Source organism: Marmota monax, unplaced genomic scaffold (assembly GCF_021218885.2).
Source record: "Marmota monax isolate L192 unplaced genomic scaffold, Marmota_monax_Labrador192_F-V1.1 WCK01_AAM20220418_F8-fsc00084, whole genome shotgun sequence".
Classification (NCBI taxonomy): Eukaryota; Metazoa; Chordata; class Mammalia; order Rodentia; family Sciuridae; genus Marmota; species Marmota monax.
Window position 1 is genome coordinate 5,052,051 of NW_026694575.1, and position 21,331 is coordinate 5,073,381.

The 21,331-nt window shown below is 45.6% G+C and overlaps 1 protein-coding gene across 1 annotated transcript in view; it reads left to right on the forward strand.

The window, feature by feature from the left end:
- Dock2 (dedicator of cytokinesis 2) overlaps positions 1-21,331 on the forward strand; it is a 409,837-nt gene that overhangs the window by 314,547 nt on the left and 73,959 nt on the right. Inside the window, exons 31-33 of the mRNA XM_046421400.2 lie at positions 6,567-6,667; positions 6,757-6,815; positions 19,057-19,205. Of these exons, the coding sequence (XP_046277356.1) occupies positions 6,567-6,667; positions 6,757-6,815; positions 19,057-19,205 (309 nt within the window). The remainder of the gene's footprint in view (positions 1-6,566; positions 6,668-6,756; positions 6,816-19,056; positions 19,206-21,331) is intronic.

The window sequence follows — 21,331 nt, forward strand, 5'->3', positions numbered from 1 at the left end:
CTGCTTTTGGGGGTGGACAACTTGGAACAACGTGCCTGGGGCACAGGAGAGCCCAGGCGTGGGCCACAGCAAGGCAAGCTGGTTTGCTCTTCCTCCCTGGGTGTGAGCAGCTCTAGCTGGGACCCTGCTTTTCTGGCTGCAACTCCCCTCTACTGTTTAGAAAGTTCCAAGGGAAGCTCAGTCTCAGTTCTTTATGCCACTGTTTTAAGTTTGATCCAGCTTTATTTATTTATTTTTTGTTTTACCCAAAATAAATCTGCATCTGATGCCCAGAGAATAGGGCTTCCATACAGGAAAAATTTGAGTTTCTGAGTTGTGTGACTGTGGGCAAATTACTTCACCTCTTTGTGTCTGGGTTTCTTCAACATTAAATCAAGATATTGAGAGTGGCTATCTTATTGGATGCTTCTGAGGCTTAGGTGAATTAATTAATCTAAGTCACTTAGAACAGGGCTGGAAACATAGTGGCTATCTAATAAATGTGAGCTCATCATCATAATAATTATTGTCACTTTGATCATGATGATGACAGCCACAAATATGACTGGCCTGGGAACTCGAGTCAGACCTCAATAAAAAGGACAGCAGGGAGGCATCATTCTGATCATAACAACATTTTGCCTGGGTCTGTCACACTCACCAGATTCTGCAAGTGGGAAAGTGGCCAACCTTACAAAGTTAAAGATGTCTCTTTTCCTAATGAGGTTTCCATAGATATTCAGCAAAAAGCACCCAAGAACAAGGTCATTTTTCAGCCTTATCTGTGTTCTCCTCCATCGTCCCTTGCACCATGTGAGAATGGATTTGTTCTTTGTACCCTGCCTGGAACACGCCTCGTCTCCTCCTTACGTTTCATTAATTATGCATTTAATATCAGCAGGAGCGGCATCCATCATGCAGCTTGGCAGGCCTCGGCAGCCGTTGTCCAGGGGAAGGGCAGGTGCAATAGGATGATCCCTAATATCTTTGCCGGAACTGTGGATTGTGATTCAAAGGGCAGAAAGCAAGAAGCTCTGTGGGTGACACTCTGTAGGTGACAAGACCTGGGAATTACAAAAAAAAAAAAAAAAGGTGTTTTCTGCTGAGAGCTAAGATCATTTGCATTCCTGGGCTCCATTCTAGATTCTGGGCCTTGGTGTGCACATCCATTTGCACGGGTTATGGTCGGAGAAGACCAAGAGGATTTAGAATGCAGCTCAGTGGGGGCTTTAGTTGAGGGCCCAGGGTATTGCTTTGAAGAGTTTGGAAGCAAAGCAGAACACCATTGCTAGGGTTTGAACATGCACCCAAAGTTCTTGTGCTGGAAACTTAATACCCAATGCAACTGGATCAGGAGGGACTTTTAAGAGGTGATTAGGTGATGAGGGCCCTACAGCTAGAAGGCCCTCCCCAGATGGGAGCCCCTCCATGGTGGGCTCCCCAGTCTGCAGAGCTGTGGGGAGTAGATTTCTGTTCTTTATTATCCAGTCTCGAATATTCCCCTATAGCCACCCAAATGGACTCTTGACAGAAGGCTATATAAATCCATCTTTCAGCTTCCAAGCTTTTGAAGAAGGTAATTAACCTTTATTGGGCATCTTCTTGGGGTATTTTGGTACTCATGATAGTCCTATCAGGTTGACCTATACCCATATTGATCTAACTGCTAAGTGGGGCCACTGGGTTTCTGCCCCGACCTGCCTGCAAAGCCCAAGCTCCCTCCACTCTTTTGTGCAGGTGCTTAGGACAGACTGCCTTTACATTCTAGAAAACAGCTCAGTATAGCTTCACTAGCACACTCTTTCTCCTTGCTGAGCCCTGAAATGATTGACTGCAGGACCAGGCTCTCTGGGGTGGAGACTGATTGGCTGCAGGACCAGGCTTCTCAGTGTTGGAGACTGCTATTGGCTATGGAATCAGGGGTCACACTTACGATCTGAAAACTGTTTCTGCCACAGGGAGCTCTCTCATTGGTACTGGGTTCCATTTCTGTCCCTGGCTCTGGGTGTGGGCATTCCTGCGTAGGCCTGGAAGCATTTTTGGATAAGCTTCTGGGCACCAGCCTAACTTGGGATCTTTTTTCAAGCCTGCTTTAGAGATGCAGTGAAATGGAAAAATTTCTAGAATATTCTCAGTCATTATTGAAGGCCATCTTGGTCTTTACAATGGAAATGTAATCACAATGGGAAAAAGAAGGTGAGGGAGAGACAAGAAGGTAGCAGTCATCCATGCCTTGAAAAAGCTCCTTGCATGGCAAGGACTCATTGGAGACTGGTGGCGGGTGGTTCCACCAGGCAGGAAAATGCCTGGGACGCTTTCCCCAGCCCTGCCTACTTCAGCTGTTGGGACCCAGATAACCTCTGGTTTGATGCTCTTAAGCTGAATCCACACCTGGAAACTTCCACCCCGTGTACTGCAGCATGCCCAGAATGGCCAGGGCAGTGGTGCCCCCACCCATCACAGAGGAGGATGGACAGACTGTGTTCCTGTAACACCACATGCCAGGTTCTTTCTTTAAATTGGAACTTGGAGTAAATAATAAAATTCAAGTGCATTGAGAAAGAATTCTGTAGGATCAAAATCCTCAATCTCTCTGTTGTAAAGATTCTACAACCTCAGATAAACCAGTCATAACATTACCCCAAAACCAAAAATAAAGAAAGTCTAGGAAGGACAACAATAATTTTACCACAAGAGCAGGATATTTAAGAACGGAAGCCCTATTAAGGACCCAAAATGTAAGACCTGAGACTATGAAACTGCTAGAAGAAAACAGAGGAATTGCTTTATGACATTGGTTTGGGCAAGGGTATTTTGAACAAGATGCCAAAAACACAGGCAAGAAAAAACAAAAATAAATGGTTTACATAAAACTGAAAAGCTTCTGCACAAAAGAGAAAACAAATCGATAGATGCAAAGACAAGGTACAGAATGAAAGGGACTGTATTTGCAAACTGTACTCCTGAGAAGGTGGCAACATGCAGAACTCAACCCAATAGAAAAAAAAAGGACAAATAGACATTTCCCAAAGAAGACATGCGGGTGGACGACAGTATGAGAAAACTAGAATCATATTGATTGTAAGAAAAATGCAAATGAAAGTGACAGTGGCATATTACTCCCATTAGAATGGAGTCTGTACGTAGAGAACAGGGTGCCCTTATATATATGGTTAGTGGGAATAGAAATTGGTGCAGCCATTACAGAAAACAGTATAGAAGGTCTGTAAATAAATAAATAAATAAATAAATAATAGAACTGCTGTTATGACTTTGCATCCCACTATTGGTAATATATTCAAAAAAAAAGGAAAATCAGTATGTAGAAGAGATACCTTCATGCCCATGTTCACCGAAGCACCATTCACAACAGCCCAGATAGGGTGACAGTTTGAGTGTACATCAACAGATCAATGGATAAAAAAAAATGTGACTCTCTCTCTCTCTCTCTCTCTCACACACACACACACACACACACATACACACACACACACACTCACACACACATTACTATTCAGCCATAAAAAGATGAAATCCTGACTTTTGTGATAATGTGGATAGACCTGGAAGACATTGTGTTAAGTGAAATAAGCCAGGTACAGAAGGACAAATACTGTGTGAACTCATTTTTATGTGGAATCTAAAAACATCAATCTCGTAGAAGCAGAGGGGTTAGGAGGCTGGGCAGGGTGGGCATGGGCGTGTTTGATGGGAAGAGTTTGGTCAGTGGGTACCAAGTGATGTAAGAGGGGTTAATTCTGGTACCCTGCACTGTAGAAAGACTATAGTCAATACCAATGTTTCAAAATACCTAGTAAAGAGTATTTTGAATGCTTTGCCACAAAGAAATGAAATAGCTGTTTAAGATGATGGGTATGCTAATTGTTCCTGATTTTATAATTAGCCAAGGAATACATACATATGTGGAAACTGCATGTTTCACCTCATAAATTCATACAATCATTACATGTCGATTAAATTTTGAAGTTTTTCAAAGAAAGTCCCAGAGTATGATAAACATGGATTCATATGCTACTTTCCCCATTTGGAGCACACTATTTAACCTTTATGAGCCTCAATTCTCTGATGTCTAAAGTGAGGAAAATACAAATTTACAATTTCTGAGGATTTAACAAGAATATACACAGAGTACTTAGTTCATGAATGAACTCGTTCAACAAATACTTCAGGAGCACATGCTGGGTCAGACCCAAAGCTAGACATTTATGCACGAGAGTGAATTTTAAAAAATGAGGCTTTTGCCTGCAGGTTGCTTGTGTCCAGTAGAGGAGACAGAAAATAAATTAGTTTGCTTGAAATATGTCCTAAATGCTGTGAACAGGGTGTTAGAACAGTGAGGAGCAGGAGGAGCTACTTCATTCCAGGTAACTAGGGAGGTTTTCACAGGAAGTAACGTTTGAACTGATATTGTGAGACTGAGTAGGAGTTTACTAGCTGGATTTCCTCATTTAGCCCTTCTAACTGCACCCTGTGGACAGTATTATGCTCATTTTCCAGATGAAGAGACACAGACTGGAGAGCTAGGCTAAGATGCCCATGATAATGGGGCTGGTAATTGGACTGGAGCCTGGGAATTCGTCCTGACATCTAAGAAAACCAGCAACAAACACAACAAACTAACAACAACAAAATCTGCCTCCACCCGGTTGCTTGGCAATTCCACCTCTAGGAATGTTGCTACAAATATAATTTCTCATGCATAAAGATGTTCAAACAAGGAGGTTGATTACAGCACTGTTACTAGAGGAAAAACAGTTGGAACCAAGCTAAATATCTATAAATAGGGAATTTGTTAAATTAAATTACATCCTTACAGCAGAATACTATGCAGCAATAAAAGAGAGTGAAGCAGATCTGTGTGTGCTAATAGGGAAACATTTGCAAGATAGACTGGGAAAAGAAAACAGCAAAGAACAGCAGGCTATGAAAAAAATCTCCATATGTATATTTATGCATAAAAATTTTTTTTTTTGAAAAATGATTCCCAATATTGTTAACCATTTTCTTCTGGGGAATTAGGGTTCAAGATCAGATTGAAAAATCAGTTTCTATTACTTAATCTTTTCTATCACTCAATTTTTAAACCATGGGCACATTTGCTTTTATGACTTTTTTGAGAGTTAATTAAAAATAACTAAATTCTCATTATATCTATTAGCAATATGACCTTGGGTGGTCATTTAATTTATCTAGTCCTTGGTGTTTATGGCTTTGAAATAAGGGAATTGTGACCCATGGTAAAAACGGGGCCCTTGGTTTGTGTCTTTCTGAAGCTGGAATCACAACCTATGAGAAAGTAATTTTCTGGGTGGCAGAGGTGACCGTTCCAAGGGGGATCTTCCTACCTTCCTACCCCTGGCCATCTGCAACCTACCATGGACGTCTCTGAGTTCAAGATGAAAGTCTCAATGGCAGGGTAATTTCTCTAGCTGCTTTTTTTCTGCTCTCTTTCTATGTAGTGTGGACAGGGGCCTGAAAGTGGTCAGTTTTATTCAGCAGAGCTGTCCCCACCTGCTCCTTGCAGGGTGGCGATTGCCCTTGAGCACCAGGTAGTTAGGCTCAGCAGCTGACTTTGGTACCAGAGGATCCACTCAAATGATGAAGAGAACCAGCAGTAAGGCTGACAGATCCTTCGGAGGATCCATGCCCTTTAGACACATTGTCTCGGGCCATCTTTGCTGCAGCCCTTGCAGTGGATATTAGAATCACCCCAGACAGGTTTACTGAGGTTCAGTGGCACCTTGCTTATGTCACTCTGGTCTGTGGCCTGTGTCAATATTGCCATTGTGTAGTTCATCTTTTTGAGCACTTTCCAGGGGCTGAGTTCTTTCCTGCAGGAGAGTGGCTCTGGTATTAGCCTCTCACATTCCTCACTGGCAGGTTGTGTGCACGTGGCAATTATGACAAGGCTATATATAAACTGAGCTCTGGGGGCCCCAGGTAAGTGAGCCAGTCTCACCCACGTGATTGTTGATATACAGATGTCTAAGCCTCACCCCAGGAAGTTGATTCAGCAGGTCTGGGCAAGGCATGTCTAACCTGCACCGAGTTACTATTGGTGGTCAGTGCACCACACCTGAAAACCACTGAACAAAGGGGAAGGGAAAGGCAAAATGTGCTTTGAGACAGAATGGACTCAGGCTGGTCCTCTGAGCTGCCAGGTGACTCGGGGACCTCCACAGAAGCTGTGAGTCTTGGACTGCCTTATCCTCCCACCTCAGAGCAAGAAAGAGCTCACCAGGGCCCCCAGTTGGGGCAAGTTATTTGTCTTTCAAAAAAACCAAACAAAAAGCATCACAACAAAACACCAGCCCTATAATCCTTGCCCAAATCCTGTTGTCAGAAAGGGGACCTGGTCAGTGCCTAGAGAAATCCATCCATTGTCCTCGCTTTGGCCAGCATGTTAATTTCAGAGCCGGTGCCAGTTAGAAAATTGCAGCGCGTACAATTAAACTGGTTCTGCCTGTGTCTTCTGCCATCTTCATAAATTATTCACATCACCCAGCATTTAATATGCCTTCCCACTTTACACCCTCTCCATGACTCTTCTTCTCTTTCATTTACAGCTGTGGAACAACTATTTTCATCTGGCAGTAGCTTTTATCACTCAGGATTCTCTGCAGCTGGAGCAGTTCTCACACGCCAAGTACAACAAAATCCTGAATAAGTAGGTTGCATTATTGGATTTCCTCAAGAGGGAGGGGCTCTCAGATGCTCTGAGACGGGGCCTGAAGCGGACATCTTTGTTCCTCCTAGGTATGGGGACATGAGACGGCTAATTGGCTTCTCCATCCGTGATATGTGGTACAAGCTTGGTGAGTAGGCACACATGTCCAACTCCTTCCTGAAGACCATCTGTTCTCTGGCCACAGGGGTTTCGGCAGGAAGAGCTTGGCATCCCAATTTATCACCATGCATACCCTCAGCCCTTAATGCATGTCTAATTGTGCTTAGAAGGAGGGAGGATGCTCATCTCCCATCCCACCACCCGAGCAGATGTGGATCTGCTTGTGCTCTATGCTCCCGAGGGGATATGAAGTCAAATTGGAAATTATAAGAGAGGGGAATGCCCAAGACTTCTCTGTGGGAACTCACATCCTGATGCGTCACGGGAATGCTCATTGTTGATTGGTGGGCTAGTCTGCATCCTGCATCCTGTTCTGTGATGTGGTCCACAAAACACCCTCTGACCTCATGGGGGAGAATTGGTTCTTGGGAGGATATGAGGGTCTTTTGAGCCAATAGGCGATCCCAGAAGTTGCTCCATGCCCAAGTGAGCAGAAATAATGTGTGATTACCTGAGTGATATCCATGAAAGTAGAACGGAACCAGGGTGACATTCCTTGAAAGTTTAAATGAGGCCCATGCTAAGGAGATTTTATTTAATCTTCCCATCACCTCCTGCAAGACAGAAACTTTCCCCCTCCCTCTATCAGACAGGAGCTCAAAGAGGGAGCTTGCTTGAGATTAAACAGTGGATGTCTCAGAGCATGGATTTCATTCAGTGAGGACAGGGCCCATCAACCTTGCCCATAACCTGAATTCTGCTTCATAAATATGTGCTGGATAAATGGATGGATGGATGGATGGGTAGATGAACATCAGTGGAGAATGAGAGTTTCTATCTCTGATTTGGAGGCTTCCTCCTTGACACTCTGATGCTTAATTACTCTTTCCTGGACTTGCTATTGACCTTATTCAATGGAGGAATTTATAGTGGCTGTGCCCACTTCTTTATTACCACCCTATACTTTGCTTTCTGCTTCCCCATACATCCTAGGCTGCCAATCCCCATTAGATTTTCTGGACAGCAATTGCTTGCTCTTTCTAGCACGGCGCATCTTCTGAGAGTGGGCGGGGAAGAGCCACACAGTGAAGAGATCATCAACCGTGTCCTGTAGTTGCTGGTAGCATCAGCCTCCAGCAAAAAGCACGGTGATGACAGGAAGGCTATGGGTTGGTTCATAAAGTCCAGGGCAGAGCTGAGGGCCCAGGCCCAGAACAGACTGCCACATCTCTGCCTGGGCCTTGCCCTTTCATGTATAAGCTATGAGGTCTCAAGCAGTCGGATGTAGCATCCTCAGGCTTTTGCAGGGCATATAGTGCCTTCTCACTGGAGGCTTATGAGGACACAAGCAAAACCTGGGGCAAATGAAGCCGCGGAGGCTACCGCGCCCTTGTTGGATGTTACCGCTATTCTCACCCTGGCCCCATCAGGACAGAAGCAAGTTTTGCTGTTCTGGCTACTTCATCACGAACTTGGCCTGTTTCACTAAGGCCTGCAGGGCAGGACCCAGGCCAGTAATGTAGAAAGTGAAGGGGCAGGCCGCAGGAAACCCGCAGGGATTCTGCAAAGTAAGTGCTGTCAAATTTGCAGCAGGGTGATTCTCTGGATGCCCTGTGCATTGCAGTGCAGTGAGCCGCCTCCTTGGCCTCTGCCCTCTAAGGCGCCAGCAGCACTTTCCCCAGTTATGATGACCAACATCTCCAGACATTGACAAATGTCCCCTGGAGAGAGGGTTACCATCTCTGCCTTGTTTTTCTGGAAAAGCATCTTTCTCAGTATACTTTTTTTTTTTTGCTTCTCTACTAAGGACAGAAGTATAAAAAATAATTTATGCTCACTTACTTTTGCTTTGCAATCAGGGGGAAAGGTCTAGTATAAGTGCAGACTCACACATGGGGAGAAGCTGGGGGCCTGGTACCAAGAGAGCAGACCTGCACTAGTGGAAACCCCTTTTCAGCTGATGGCTGTCCTACTGGAACATAAGCCGGTTATTGTCACATCTCCCAGTTTTTCAAAACGAGCCAGGAAACTGGATCTCTTAATGCATTTTGCAATTTATGAATATTAATGATAACTAATTGAAAATTTTCAAAACATTGCATGTGCCCAACAAAAGGATGGGGCTCAGATTCAGTTCACTTGTGTGCTTTGCTTTATAAAAGCAGAGACCAGCTAGGGCTGCGGTGGGGCTCTTCCCAGCGCCACACCACTGCCAGAACTGTGACACACGAAGCCATGTTTCGTCTCCAGTTGTCCCAAACAGCCTGCTCTTTTCTGAATGTCCTTTGCTGCATTGTTCTGCACACTGAAGATTTTATTTAGATATAGAGTGTGTTTTGGCAGACATTCCTGCACCAATTATGCTGATGAATGAAGAGATGTTACCAAGTATTCGACCTGCTTAGAATCACAGAGCTCCACAGCTAGAAGGGCTCTTAGAGATCGTGATGTCCAGCATTCTTCAAACATTTATTTTTAGCCAATAAAAAAAATCCATGCTTGATAAGTAAATTGGATGGAAGTTGAACTATTCTAATTAAAGTGAGCTGGGGGTTCAGAGGTTATTATAATGGGCTGTTCTGATGTAGACCCCTGAGGGTTTCCTGGGGAAATCCCAAAGTATTGCAGAGAATGGTTGGCAACTATGGGTCTGGTCCAACCCACCATTTTATCACTGAAGAAACTGAGGCCTAGGGAAGAGAAAGGGTTTGTTCAAGGTCATTTCATGGATTAAAGGCACAAGCCAGATAAGCACACTGGCCAGAGCCATTGCTCAGGAACCTCACAAACTCCTCGCTGCTCACAAATACCCACAGGATGAATGAATGCAGTTAAAAGACGTGTCTGTCAGGCTGGGGGGCCTTCAAGAAAGGGGCATTCATTGTGGCTTCTAATCAGGGAGGTGTTTATTGGGAGGGCAAGGAGTTGCTGGAGAGTAAGGTTGGAAAGTCCTGGTGAGGGCCACTCCAAAAGCCAGGGCAGGTGGTGTGGCCTCATCACCTGCAGGATGCCCTGTTCCTTCTTGAAGTTCCCACCAAGCCTTCGTCCAAGGAGGCAGGCAGAGTTTACCAGAGGAATATCTAGGATGACATTCCAGGAAGAAGGACTTGTGGGCAGAAGTCAAACTGAGGATGCTCCCTGCAAATAAATAAACAAATAAATAAGCAATGAAGGCTGCTGAGCTGCTCCCTCACCTCTTGGCCAGGCTCTTGGAGAAGAAGAAGCCCCAAGTAGTTTCCCTGGCTCCCTAGACTTCCGCTTCCCTTTGCCTGTCTTTTTCATGGGTAAGAACAGAAAGCTGAGGTAAACGCCCCTCACCCCCATCACACCCCACCCTGTGCTCCACGGGGTACTGGAGTGAGCAAGCTCATGTTAATGATATTAACTTGAGGATCCTCACCAGGACCAAGCACTGTGTGCATTAGGGACCAAGGTGGTGAGACCACTACACTGGGTAATGAAAGGTTTTAAAATGCTGTTCATGCAATGTCGGAGATGGAGTGACACTTGGAAGCAGTCTGTGACTAGACTTTGCTGATGGCCCGTGGAGGAGCTATTCTCTTCTTCCTGGCTAATTGGACCCTGATTATCTTTCTCAGAATTCCAATGTGCTCAGTTAACAATGTCTTGTAATAGGAGGTTGTCATGTTACCCAGATCTGTCCCATGAGAAACAACAGGTACACGCTTTTTGAGAATTCAGCAAGCACTTTTTTTTAACCTATTTTAAAAAAAGAGAGAGAGAGAGAGAGAGAGAGATAGGAAGGGGACAGATTCAGTGACTCTGACTATATTAGTCAGCTGTGACAGTCATTGCTAAGACGAAATTCCTGAGAAGAACAGCAGAGAAAAGATTTATCTGGGCTCATAGTTCAGGCCATGGTTCACTGGTGTCATTGTTTTGGGCCTGAGGTGAGGGAGAGCATCATGGTGGTGGGGACATGTGGCAGAAGAGGTTACTTACTTCATGGTGGCCAGGAAGCACAGGGGAGGAGAAAGAGTGAAGGAAGAGGGAAGGGGGGGGAGAGAGAGAGAGGGAAAGAGACAGAGAGAGGGAGGAAGGGGCTGGGTGCAAAACATAGTCCCCAAGGGCCCTCCCCCAAAGACCCACACCCTTCAACTAGGCCCCAACTTTTACATTTCAACCACTTCTTTTATTATTAATTAATTCTATTATTTTAATTAGGTATATAGGACAAAAGAATGCATTTTGATTCATGGTATACAATTGCAGCACAACTTTTCATTTCTCTGGTTGTGCACAATGTAGCATCGCACCATATGTGCAGTCATACACATACCTAGGGTAATGATGTCCCCATCTCATTACACCATCTTTCCTGCCCCCATATCTCTCCCGACTCTTTCCTCTCCTTTACCCAAAGTTTCTCCATTTTTTCCATACCCTCCCCACCATTATGGATCAGAATCCACTTATCAGAGAGAACATTCATCCTTTAGTTTTTTGGGATTGGCTTACTTCACGTAGCATGATATCCTCCAACTCCATCCATTTATCTGCGAATGCCATAATTTTATTCTCTTTTAATGCTGACTAACATTCCATTGTGTATATATACCAGTTTCTTTATCCATTCATCTATTGAAGGGCATCTAGGTTGCTTCCACATTTTAGCTATTGTAAATTGATCTGCTATAAACATTGATGTGGCTGCATTACTATAATATGTTGTTTTTAAGTCCTTTGGTTATAGACCGAGGAATGGAATATCTGGGTCAAATGGTGGTTCCATTCCAAGTTTTCTAAGGAATCTCCATACTGCTTTCCAATTGGTTGCACCAGTTTGTAATCCCACCAGCAATGAGTGAGTGTGCCGTTTTCCCCACATCCTCGCCAACACTTATTGTTGTTGTCTTTATAATAGCTGCCATTCTGACTGATGTGAGATGAAGTCTTAGAGTAGTTTTGATTTGCATTTCTCTAATTACTAGAGATGTTGAACATTTTTTCATATATTTGTTGATCAAATGTATATCTTCTTCTGAGAAGTGTCTGTTCTGCCCATTTATTGATTGGGTTGTTTGTTTTTTGGTGTTAAGTTTTTTTAGTTCTATATATATCCTGGAGATTACAGTTATCTCATACTAGACAAAAGTGCCAAAAACATCCATTGGAGAAAAGAGAGCCTCTTCAACACATGGTGCTGGGAGAACTGAAAATCCCTATGCAGCAAAATGAAAATAAACCCCTATCTCTCACCATGCACAAAACTCAACTGAAATTGGATCAAGCCCCAAGGAATTGGTCCAGAGATCCATAGCCTAATAGAGGAAAAAGTAGGCCCAAATCTTCTTCACACCAGATTGGGCCCCAACTTCCTTAACAAGACTCCTAAAGTGCAAGAAATAAAATCAAGAATTAATAAATGGGATGGACTCAAACCAAAAAGCTTCTTCTCAGCAAAAGAAACAATCTATGAGGTGAAGAGAGAGCCTACATTTAGGGAGCAAATTTTTGCCACATGCACGTGAGATAAAGCATGAATCTCCAGGATGTATAAAGAACTCAACCACTTCTTGATAATGCCATCAGATTATGAATGCATCAGTGGGTCGGTTCACTGATGAGTTCGGAGCCCTCAGGATCCAATCACTTCCCCCAAAGTCCCCCTCTGAAGGCTGCTGCATTGGGACCCAGACCTTCAACAGACAAGCCTTTAGGGCATGTCTCAGATTCAACCATGATACTAGCACATCTTTTGCCCATCGCCCTGCTCCTCTTCCTTACTGAAAAATGACAAGGTACCTGGGGAAGCAGCATCCATCTTGAAGGCAGGAGGACAAACGTGTCATGCCAGGGATCGGGGAGCAGCTCCTCACTGACCCCCTTCCAACTTCTTTTTGAGGAAGAAGATTAAAGCTTCAGTTTAGCCATGGAGGTCCGGTTTCTGTTCCACCCCTAGGGGACACATCCTCTCAAGCAGTCCCCCCACACCCCCGCACCCAGGGATTTTACAGGTAACATTGCCAAGCGAGGCCTAGGGAAGCACAGGGATACTTCCAAGGTCAACAGCGAATCCGTGCCTGGATAGTCTGAAAGAACCTTTCTTTGGACCCCAAGTCCAGTGTTCTTATGAATAATTTTTTCCAAGGGGTATGCAAATTATTTTCACAGGGTGTGAAATAGCCAACTAACTGTTTTCAGAAGACTCCGATAATGAGTAAATCATAATGCATGTTGGTTTTTTAAATTTTGTTTTAATGCCAGAAGCAATCAGAGCAACAGCGTCGCCATCAGCAGCAGCATCTTCTTCTCATCAGGAAAGACTTGGGCAAACCTGTGATTGTAAGATAGCTAATTGCGAGGCTCTCATCTCAAGCTTGAAGATTATTTAACGTTCTTCCAGGGATTGTCTAGACGTACTTGTGTGTGTGTGTGCGGGCGCACGTGTTGCTGTTTGGGAGAAGGGGTGTGGGCAGGGAGATCTTGGTAGGGAGAAGGTCGCCATGCTGTTGAGGACTCAGCCACTAAAGAGTTAACACCATTTGTGTTTTTGGATCCTGAGACAATGCCAAATGCCCTGTGCTTTTCCCAATAGTGTGGCATCATAACATTTGATTTCTGCTGGGCACAAAGCAATGCACATTTTGCTATAATGACTTTGCACTTCAACCTCCCACATTCATTTGGTTGAACACCAGGCTGCTGTGTTAATAGTCGACATGGGAAAGACAGACACATCCCAGCAGCTGGCATCACATTCGCACATGTGGGGAGACCACCCTTGTTAGTCCTGGTAGAGCAATCGGGCTATTCCTACTTAGGCATCTACAGAGTGCCCGGTTTGGTGCTGAATCCAGGGCATGGTTCAGGGTAAATGAAAAATCAGGCATGGGTCATGACTTGCAGGGGGAACTTAGCTGGGAAACCCAGGAATATGCTTTTTAAAAAGAGTGGTGTAGTGAAGACACCAAAGATCAAGAACCATTGAAGGAAATGGCTCTCAAATTAGGCGCCAAGGTGTGGTTCATGTCAGGACCAAAGGAAAGATGGGGAAAGGCTCATATTCCAATCTCAGCAAGCTTGTCTCTAGGGCTGTGGAAGAAGCTGCTAAGAAATAGGAAATGGGATTAGAGAGACTATCCATTCATCCATTCATTTATTTGTTCATTTAACAGCAAGTATTGAGCGGTATTGTAGGCAGAATAATAACTCCCCAAAGACGTCTGCATCTTTCCTCAAGGACCTGTGGTCCGTGTTACCTTGCCTGGCAAAGAGACTTTTCAGTGTGATTGAGCTAAGGACCTTGAAGATGGAGAGATTATGTTGGACTATCCAACTGGGGTCCTCATACTTGCAAAAGGAGGTGAGAGGATCAGAGACATTTGAGGAAGTCTTCACGCTGCTTCTGCATGGAGGGGCTGTAAGCCGCGTCAGGCAGGAGCCTCAACTAGCTTGGCAGTGGAGGATAGCAGATTCTTTCTTAGAAGTGTCTGGAACTCAGCCCTGCCCATACTTTGGTTTTATTAGCTCAGGAAAACCTATTTTCAGACTACTGCTATCCAGGAATATAAAAAAATTAATTCATTCTGCTTGAAATCACTAATTGTGTTGACTTATGATCCTGGAAACTGGACACCAGCCCTCTAAATGTTAGCCTTTGTGCCAGTGACTGTGGTCAGAACTGAAAACAGGTTTGTGACTTAGCCATGGTCTCGTGGACTGGTGAATATTGCACTGAAAGTTTGCGTACTCCTTGTAGAGTTATTTAATTTTGGTCACAAAGATAAATAACTGTAGAGCAGAAACTCGGGGTGCTCGAGAGTCTCTAATGGACTCCTATCTAGTGAGTGAGCCACAGACCATCCATGAAGAAAAGCCAGGCCCTGAGCTCGGAGCAGCAGGTCCTATAGAAATATAGCGGGAGCCACTTGTCTAATTTTAAATGCTTCAGTGTCCCACATTAAAAGAATATTAAAAAGGAATGGCGAAATTCACTGTAGCAATGCAGATACTCTTTGACTTACCACGAGATTATGTCCCAATAAAAATCATCATAAATTGAAAATATCGTAAGTGGAAAGTGCATTTCACACACCTGAGCCACTGAGCATCCTGGCTCAGCAACACAGCTCACACCAGAGCATCAGCTGTTTCCTGAATCACTTTTGCACTGTTGAGAAGTCTAAAATCGTAAGTCGGTGTTTTATTCAACCCTGTATCACAAAGTGCTATCATTTCGACATGTCTTCAATACAAAACATTCTTCAGATTTTAAAAGTTTATTATTTGAAATCTGGTGGATTTTTTTCCACCTAAATCACATTTCATTTGGATTAGCCACACTTCAAGAGCTCACAGCAAAAACGTAGGCCGCAGCCTCCAGGTTGAATAGCAGCGCTCCAGAGAATGTGTGAGATTGCCTTGCAGGGGCAGGTGTGGGGCAGGATTCAGAGTGGGAGGGGAGGGGGGGAAAAGGCAAGAGCTTGGGGGCCAGGGAGGGGGAGCATTGTGAAGATCCAAGGGGTAGGAGAAAGTTCACTGGAGGAGCAAGAGGCAGGAGGAGATGGCCGAAAGACAGGCCTGGAGCGTGAGGCAGGGTAGGAAAGAGGGCGTAGGACCACACAGGCCTGCGGGGCTCCAGCACAAGAGCGATGGAAGCCTGGACAGGCTTTAAGCCGTGGATCAACAAGGTCAAGTTGAGCCTTTTAAATGATCTTTGAGGACAGACTAGAGAACATTTTAATGGGATAGAGAAGACAGGAGAGGACCAAAAATATCAGAAATAATAGAGAAGGCAGATCAATCCTGACCCTCTCCCCAGGTCAACCCTTTGCTCTAAAGGTGAAGCAATAAAGTGATCAGCTTACAAAGTTCCATGAAAAGCCCAGTGAGCTCATGAGGTTGCATGGAGTCTTTTAAAATTATTTTCTCCAGAACTAGGCATAGGGCTGAGCCCCAAGTGTGCCTCGCCAGCAGCAGCAGCAGCAGCAAGGCTTCCTGAGCTCCCTGATGTGCCACACTGCAAAGCCTTTTGTTTACATTTGCTCTTTTAACCTACTCGGTGATTCTACCAGGCAGATATAATTGCCATCTCCACATTACAGATGAGATCATAGAGGTTTGGGGAAGGTGAGTGACAGCTGTGGACCTGAACCAGGTGTCAGGCTCAGGGATTCTACAGGGGTGGGTCCTGTCCTGAGGAAGGGGTACCTGCCTCTGCACTGTGAGGAAGGGGCTTTTCCAAGCCTAAATCCAAGCAACAAAGATCTCTGTTCTTTTTGCCGCTTTTGAACTGAATGTGTGATTCTTTTTTCCCTGACCTGCCCAGATCTATTTCAGAGTCCTCCAGTGGCCTATTGGACTCTGAGACCCAGGAGATGTTACTCTCCTTGTCCTTGCTCATTTCAGGGTCCATGCCAGTGTTTAGAAGCCCATGCAGTCTCAGCCAGAGTGCCCCTTCTGACCCTCAACAGCCTCACTGGGTCAGTGACCTGCCCAACTACAAGAGGTCATTGGACAGATCAGAAACAGAGGCCAGGGATTGATGGGTCCGTGTCCCATCCACACAGCGGGGCTGTCCTCTGCCCTCACATCACCTCCATCTTTCCTAAAGCCCTTGACCCTCAGCGTTTGGATTTATCTGCTGACTCACGGGCACTTTAAAAGTATTTTCTATTTCTTATCTGTTCCAAGTGAGGTTCAGCTTCCTTTATGTGGAAAAGACTCTCAAACCATTTCCCTCTCTTGCTCTTTTTTGAATATAACAGTAGGTGTGTTTCTTGAATGAGAATTGTTTCCCCAGATGAGTTTTATATTCAATTAGCCATACATTTTTTCTGTGCATGTGTGTGGGGGATGCATCCATGTATAGAAAGACCTGCACATACGTGTGAACACATTTGGTTGACTTAAATGAAAAATCCAATGTGCGGAAACTCTTTTTTATTTGTTTGTTTGTTTGTTTGTTTTAGTATAGAGGAATGAAATTTCCCAGGGAGCATTGTAAGGATCATTGAGATCACACTGTATTTACAGATCCTCATCACTCTTTCCTTTTCCCTGTTCTGCCAAATATTGCCTCAACAGACTATAAAGAACACAGGTCAAAAGGATCTCAGAAATCCCCTGTCCAGAGCATGTCTGCCCTTTATTTTAAGCCATCTTAAATTTATCCTTATCGTACCTAATGCCGCCAGTATTCTAAAGGCCTTGGTTGCATAAGCAATTTCTCCATTCTGCAGTGACTTATCTGACAGTTTCCCATTTACCTTCTACCTATTATTGCACTCGATTTTGAATTTCAAAACCCCAGTGTGGCTTGAAAAAGACTTAAAGGATCTTGAAGGATGGAATCAGAAACCTAGATTAGCAATTACTAGAAACCTGCCAGAAAGTAGGATTTTTTTTTCTCCTCCTATTTGGGCTGAAGTGAAGACTTGAGGCTCAAGTGTAATCTAAAAGCATCATATAATAAAGCTGAAAGCCCAGAAAGGTGTCTTTTATATTTCACTCAACTCTCTGCCTGACGTCACCATTTTGTTCTCACAACAGAATGATGCCTTCGACTAGGATTAATGCTGGGGAAATACCAGCATTCATTCTCACTTAGGCTGAATGCCAATGTGTTTTCTTTGTCTTTCCTCTTGGCTTGTTTCCTATATTTTGATCCCAAGGAACCGTGTGCCAGGTTATGCGCCCTACCACCTGAGCCGCTGCACCCCCAGGAGCTCTCTGCCCTAGGCGAGGACCGCAAGTGTTCATCCTGACATTGGGTGGGTTTCTTGGGCTGTGGAAATCTGGAGGAAAAAGGCAACTGCAGATGAAAGGCACAGTGCCGACCTCAGCAGCAGGATCGCTGGAATATGCCTATCCTCCATCCCCAGGGAATCTCTACAGGTCCCGTGGGGTCCTCTTTATTCCTCCTTGCTGCCACTCCTGATGTGTGTTCTGGGCCATCTGCTCAGTGCTGCTCAACAAGCCTGCACTCTGTGGTTCATTTTAACCCAACATCACAATGAGAGTAGATAACACTATATCAAGTATGTCACATGCAAAGCACTGACCTGGCTGCTCACTCAATAACAATTTGTTTACCCTTGAAAGCCATCCTATGACATGATTATTATTATTATCCCACGTTACAGGTGAGGACACTGAGGCCCCAAGAGGTGAGACAAATTTGCCCAACATTACAGTTAGTTGACGGTGGGATTAATTTACAAATCAGTGTCCTTAATCACTGGCCCACACTCCCCCTGCCACGGGGTGCTGATTCCAGGCTCAGTGCTGAGTGCATATTTTCATATGATCTCCAAGTCACGTGGCTGGCGCGTGTGGGAGCTAGACTAATGTATTTCCTCATTGGATTGATACTGATTGAGCTTCTCTTACGCGCTATGCTTGATGTAACTGATACCATGAGGAGAACAGATACAGCTTCCACCTTCATGAAGCTCTCCGTGGGAGAGGCAGATGTTAGTCAAAGGACTCCCAAAGTCAAGGTGTCATTTCAAAGTTGGAGGAGAAGGCAGAACACGAGGAGGCGGGGCAGGACTCTGATCTAGCCATGGCTGCCGTGTGAGAGGCAGGGGGGTTTCTCCCGGAGGAAGGAGCATCTAAAGGAAGATGGGCAGCCAGGTGGCAAGGCAGAAGGGGGAGCCAGGGAGTAGGCAGGAGGAGCCTTTTCAACAGAGCAGCCTGTGTGCAGGAAGCAAGGTAGCTTTGTGACCCTGGGAGCACCCTGTGGCAGAACACTGACAGCAAAGAGGGGAGTCACTGGGAATGCCTTGAGAGCAACAGGAGGACTAAGGAGTTGTGGTCCACCTGACTCTAAAGTGATGCTTTCGCCCCCCTGTTCCACCCACCAGACCATTCTAGCAGGTTCTTGGCAGCTGGTTTTGATTTTCTTTTTTCATGAAGCCGTTGGTAAAAAGCACATTTTTCCAAACCTCAGAAACATGGCTTGTGATGCAGACAGACATAATTCCAATTATCCCCGTGCTTCATCGCCACTTAGAATTTCAATGAGGGCCGCATTTGTGGAGGAGATAATGCAGGCGAGAGGCCTGGGGAACAGGGACCTGCGTCGTTAGCCTTCCTAATGGGGCTCATTTGGGACGCTGCCTGCGCCTCTCACTGCGCTTACAAGTGTACAGCTTTCAAGTCGGTGCCAGGCTCCCAGGAAGCACCCACGTTGGTGATAACTCTGGCTCCTATTTGGGCTCCTTTTCTTCCTACCCCAGGCTTCAGAAGGACCTGTGCACCATGCAAATGTTTTATGTGCCTATGTCCCTCTTCTCTTTCAGGCCAGAACAAAATCTGCTTCATCCCAGGCATGGTAGGACCTATATTAGAGATGACACTGATCCCCGAGGCTGAGCTCCGGAAAGCCACCATACCAATCTTCTTCGACATGATGCTGTGCGAATATCAAAGGAGCGGGGATTTCAAAAAGGTAAAAAATGAGGCCGGAAATTCTCACCAGCATCCCTAATTCCCAGCCCATTTCCTCATAATGATACCCTTGTTCCATCTGCCCGAGCTTCTTTCAGAAGCTCCATAGCAGGAGAGGGACATTCATTCATGTGCCCGGAATGAGCTGGCATATCAGATTTGGTCAGTGCTCCATCACACTGTTCTGCCCCAGGCCAAGATGAAAATGCCTGTCTTGCTGTCATCTGCTGGGTCCCTTCCCAAGGGTGTTAGAGTCCTGCTTTCCTCCCTAATGGCTCTGGTGGGTTCCTGCCCACCCCACTCTCCCCATGCCATTGTCTGGCGCTTCATCTTCCCAGATGACTTTGAAGATCTACATTATCTAGAAAAAGAAAACCCTGCCAGCCAGGGGTTACACTCGGCCCTACATCAAATGGACAGCAAATGAAGTTAGAGGCACTGTCACTTGGAAGGCATCTGTCATGCGCACAGGGACAGGAGGCTTCCCAGCACAGGAGCCAGAGCCTCTGTAAAATGCCAGGCCTGTGATTTTCATTGGCACTTAGGTCTTGTGAAGAGATGGGACCACTACATCCGGGCCCACTGGCTCCCAGAAGCTCTGGAAGAGGAAGAAAGCACTGGGTGCTGGCACCTGGCCCATTTCCCTCCAGGAGGAAGGGTAGCCCCCAGGTCACAGCAAGGCAGCCCCAGTGCTTCCCAGGGTCCTGCCCCTCTCCTTCTGCCCACCTGCTCCCCTAGTTCACCCCCAACTGGCTCCTCCTTCCATGTTTCTGCCCATCACCCTGTACCATGTCCTACCACCAAATAATTGTATTTAGAGTACCTTCTTAAAAGGCAGCAGATTCCAAACTTCCCCTCCTTAGGATGCTTCTCATTGATTTCTCTGATTCCTGCTGGTGGAAGTCCAGACCCGCTGGCCAGAGTTTCCCAGGTCCTGCCTGCTCTGCTTCTGGGCTGAAGCCTTCAGCTGCTCCCCGTGCTCTTCCCGCTCCTCACCTACTCCCCCCTCCCCTGCCTGCTTGGCCTGGCCTAGGGGGGCGGGTGTCCTTCTTCCCATGTTCACCAGGCAGCTTGACTACATCTCTGGACCTGTAGAGCCTATCCCAGGAGCCATGTCCATTAAGAGAGCTCTGCTCCCTACTTGTGTCATTTCCAATGTAGATAAAATATTGCACACTGCCTGGCTTTATACTCTCGGCCATGCTCTGATGTCTTCCTGGACCTCACCTTCTAAGAAGAATGAGGATGATAACTGTGGCTGACATTGACTGAGTGTCGATCACGTGTCAGGCATTATAAGTGCTCTCCATGCATTACTTCTGGTAGCCTTTTTTATTACAACTCCATCTGAAAGGTGAAAAAGCAAAACGGAGAGGTGAGATCATTTGCCCAAGTCACACATCTAGAAAGTGCAGAGCAGAGGCTGACAGGGTTCACCTGATTCCTAGATCCTGCTGCAACTACTGTGCTATCCAGCCTCCAGATGGCCACAGTCGACGTCTGCTCAAGGAATAGGAGCCATCCTCTGGGGCAGGGCTTTCTCAAACATGGTCTGTGGTGCACAGTCCAACAGGGTGCTCCAGGGAAGAAAGTTCAGGTTAGATACCTTTGGGTACCACTGAGCATCCTAACTCCTCTTGGAGATTCCCAGTGTGTGCTAACACCTTCAAGAACCGAGTCGCTCTGTAGCAAAGGAAGCTGTTTAATTTCTCAAATGTATGTGTGCAAGAAATACTTTATTGGATCTGCCCTTCCTCCAATCCCGCTTTGGAGACAGTTGTTTTAAGAGGGGTGTGACTAGTTTGCTGTGACATTTCCTCTGTGAGTGAACTCTTCCCCTTGGGGATTAGAAGGAGCTCTCTAGTCCCAGAAAGGCCAGTGACCAGCTGCCCCTTCTTCAAGAAATCTCAAAAGAATGTTAATTCTTCGAATTAGCTAATTTGGCTGAGGAGTTCGGAGGGAGGAAGAAACCATATTGACCAGTTGGGCTGGGGGACAGGAGGTTACAGCTCAAGCAGGCTGAGTGTTTGAAATGAGACCTGTTCCCTGCCTGGATGGAGGCATCCTCAGACATCTGCTGGTCTTAGGTCTTCAGAGGCTTGAGGCTGGGGCAAGTTCCCTTCCCTG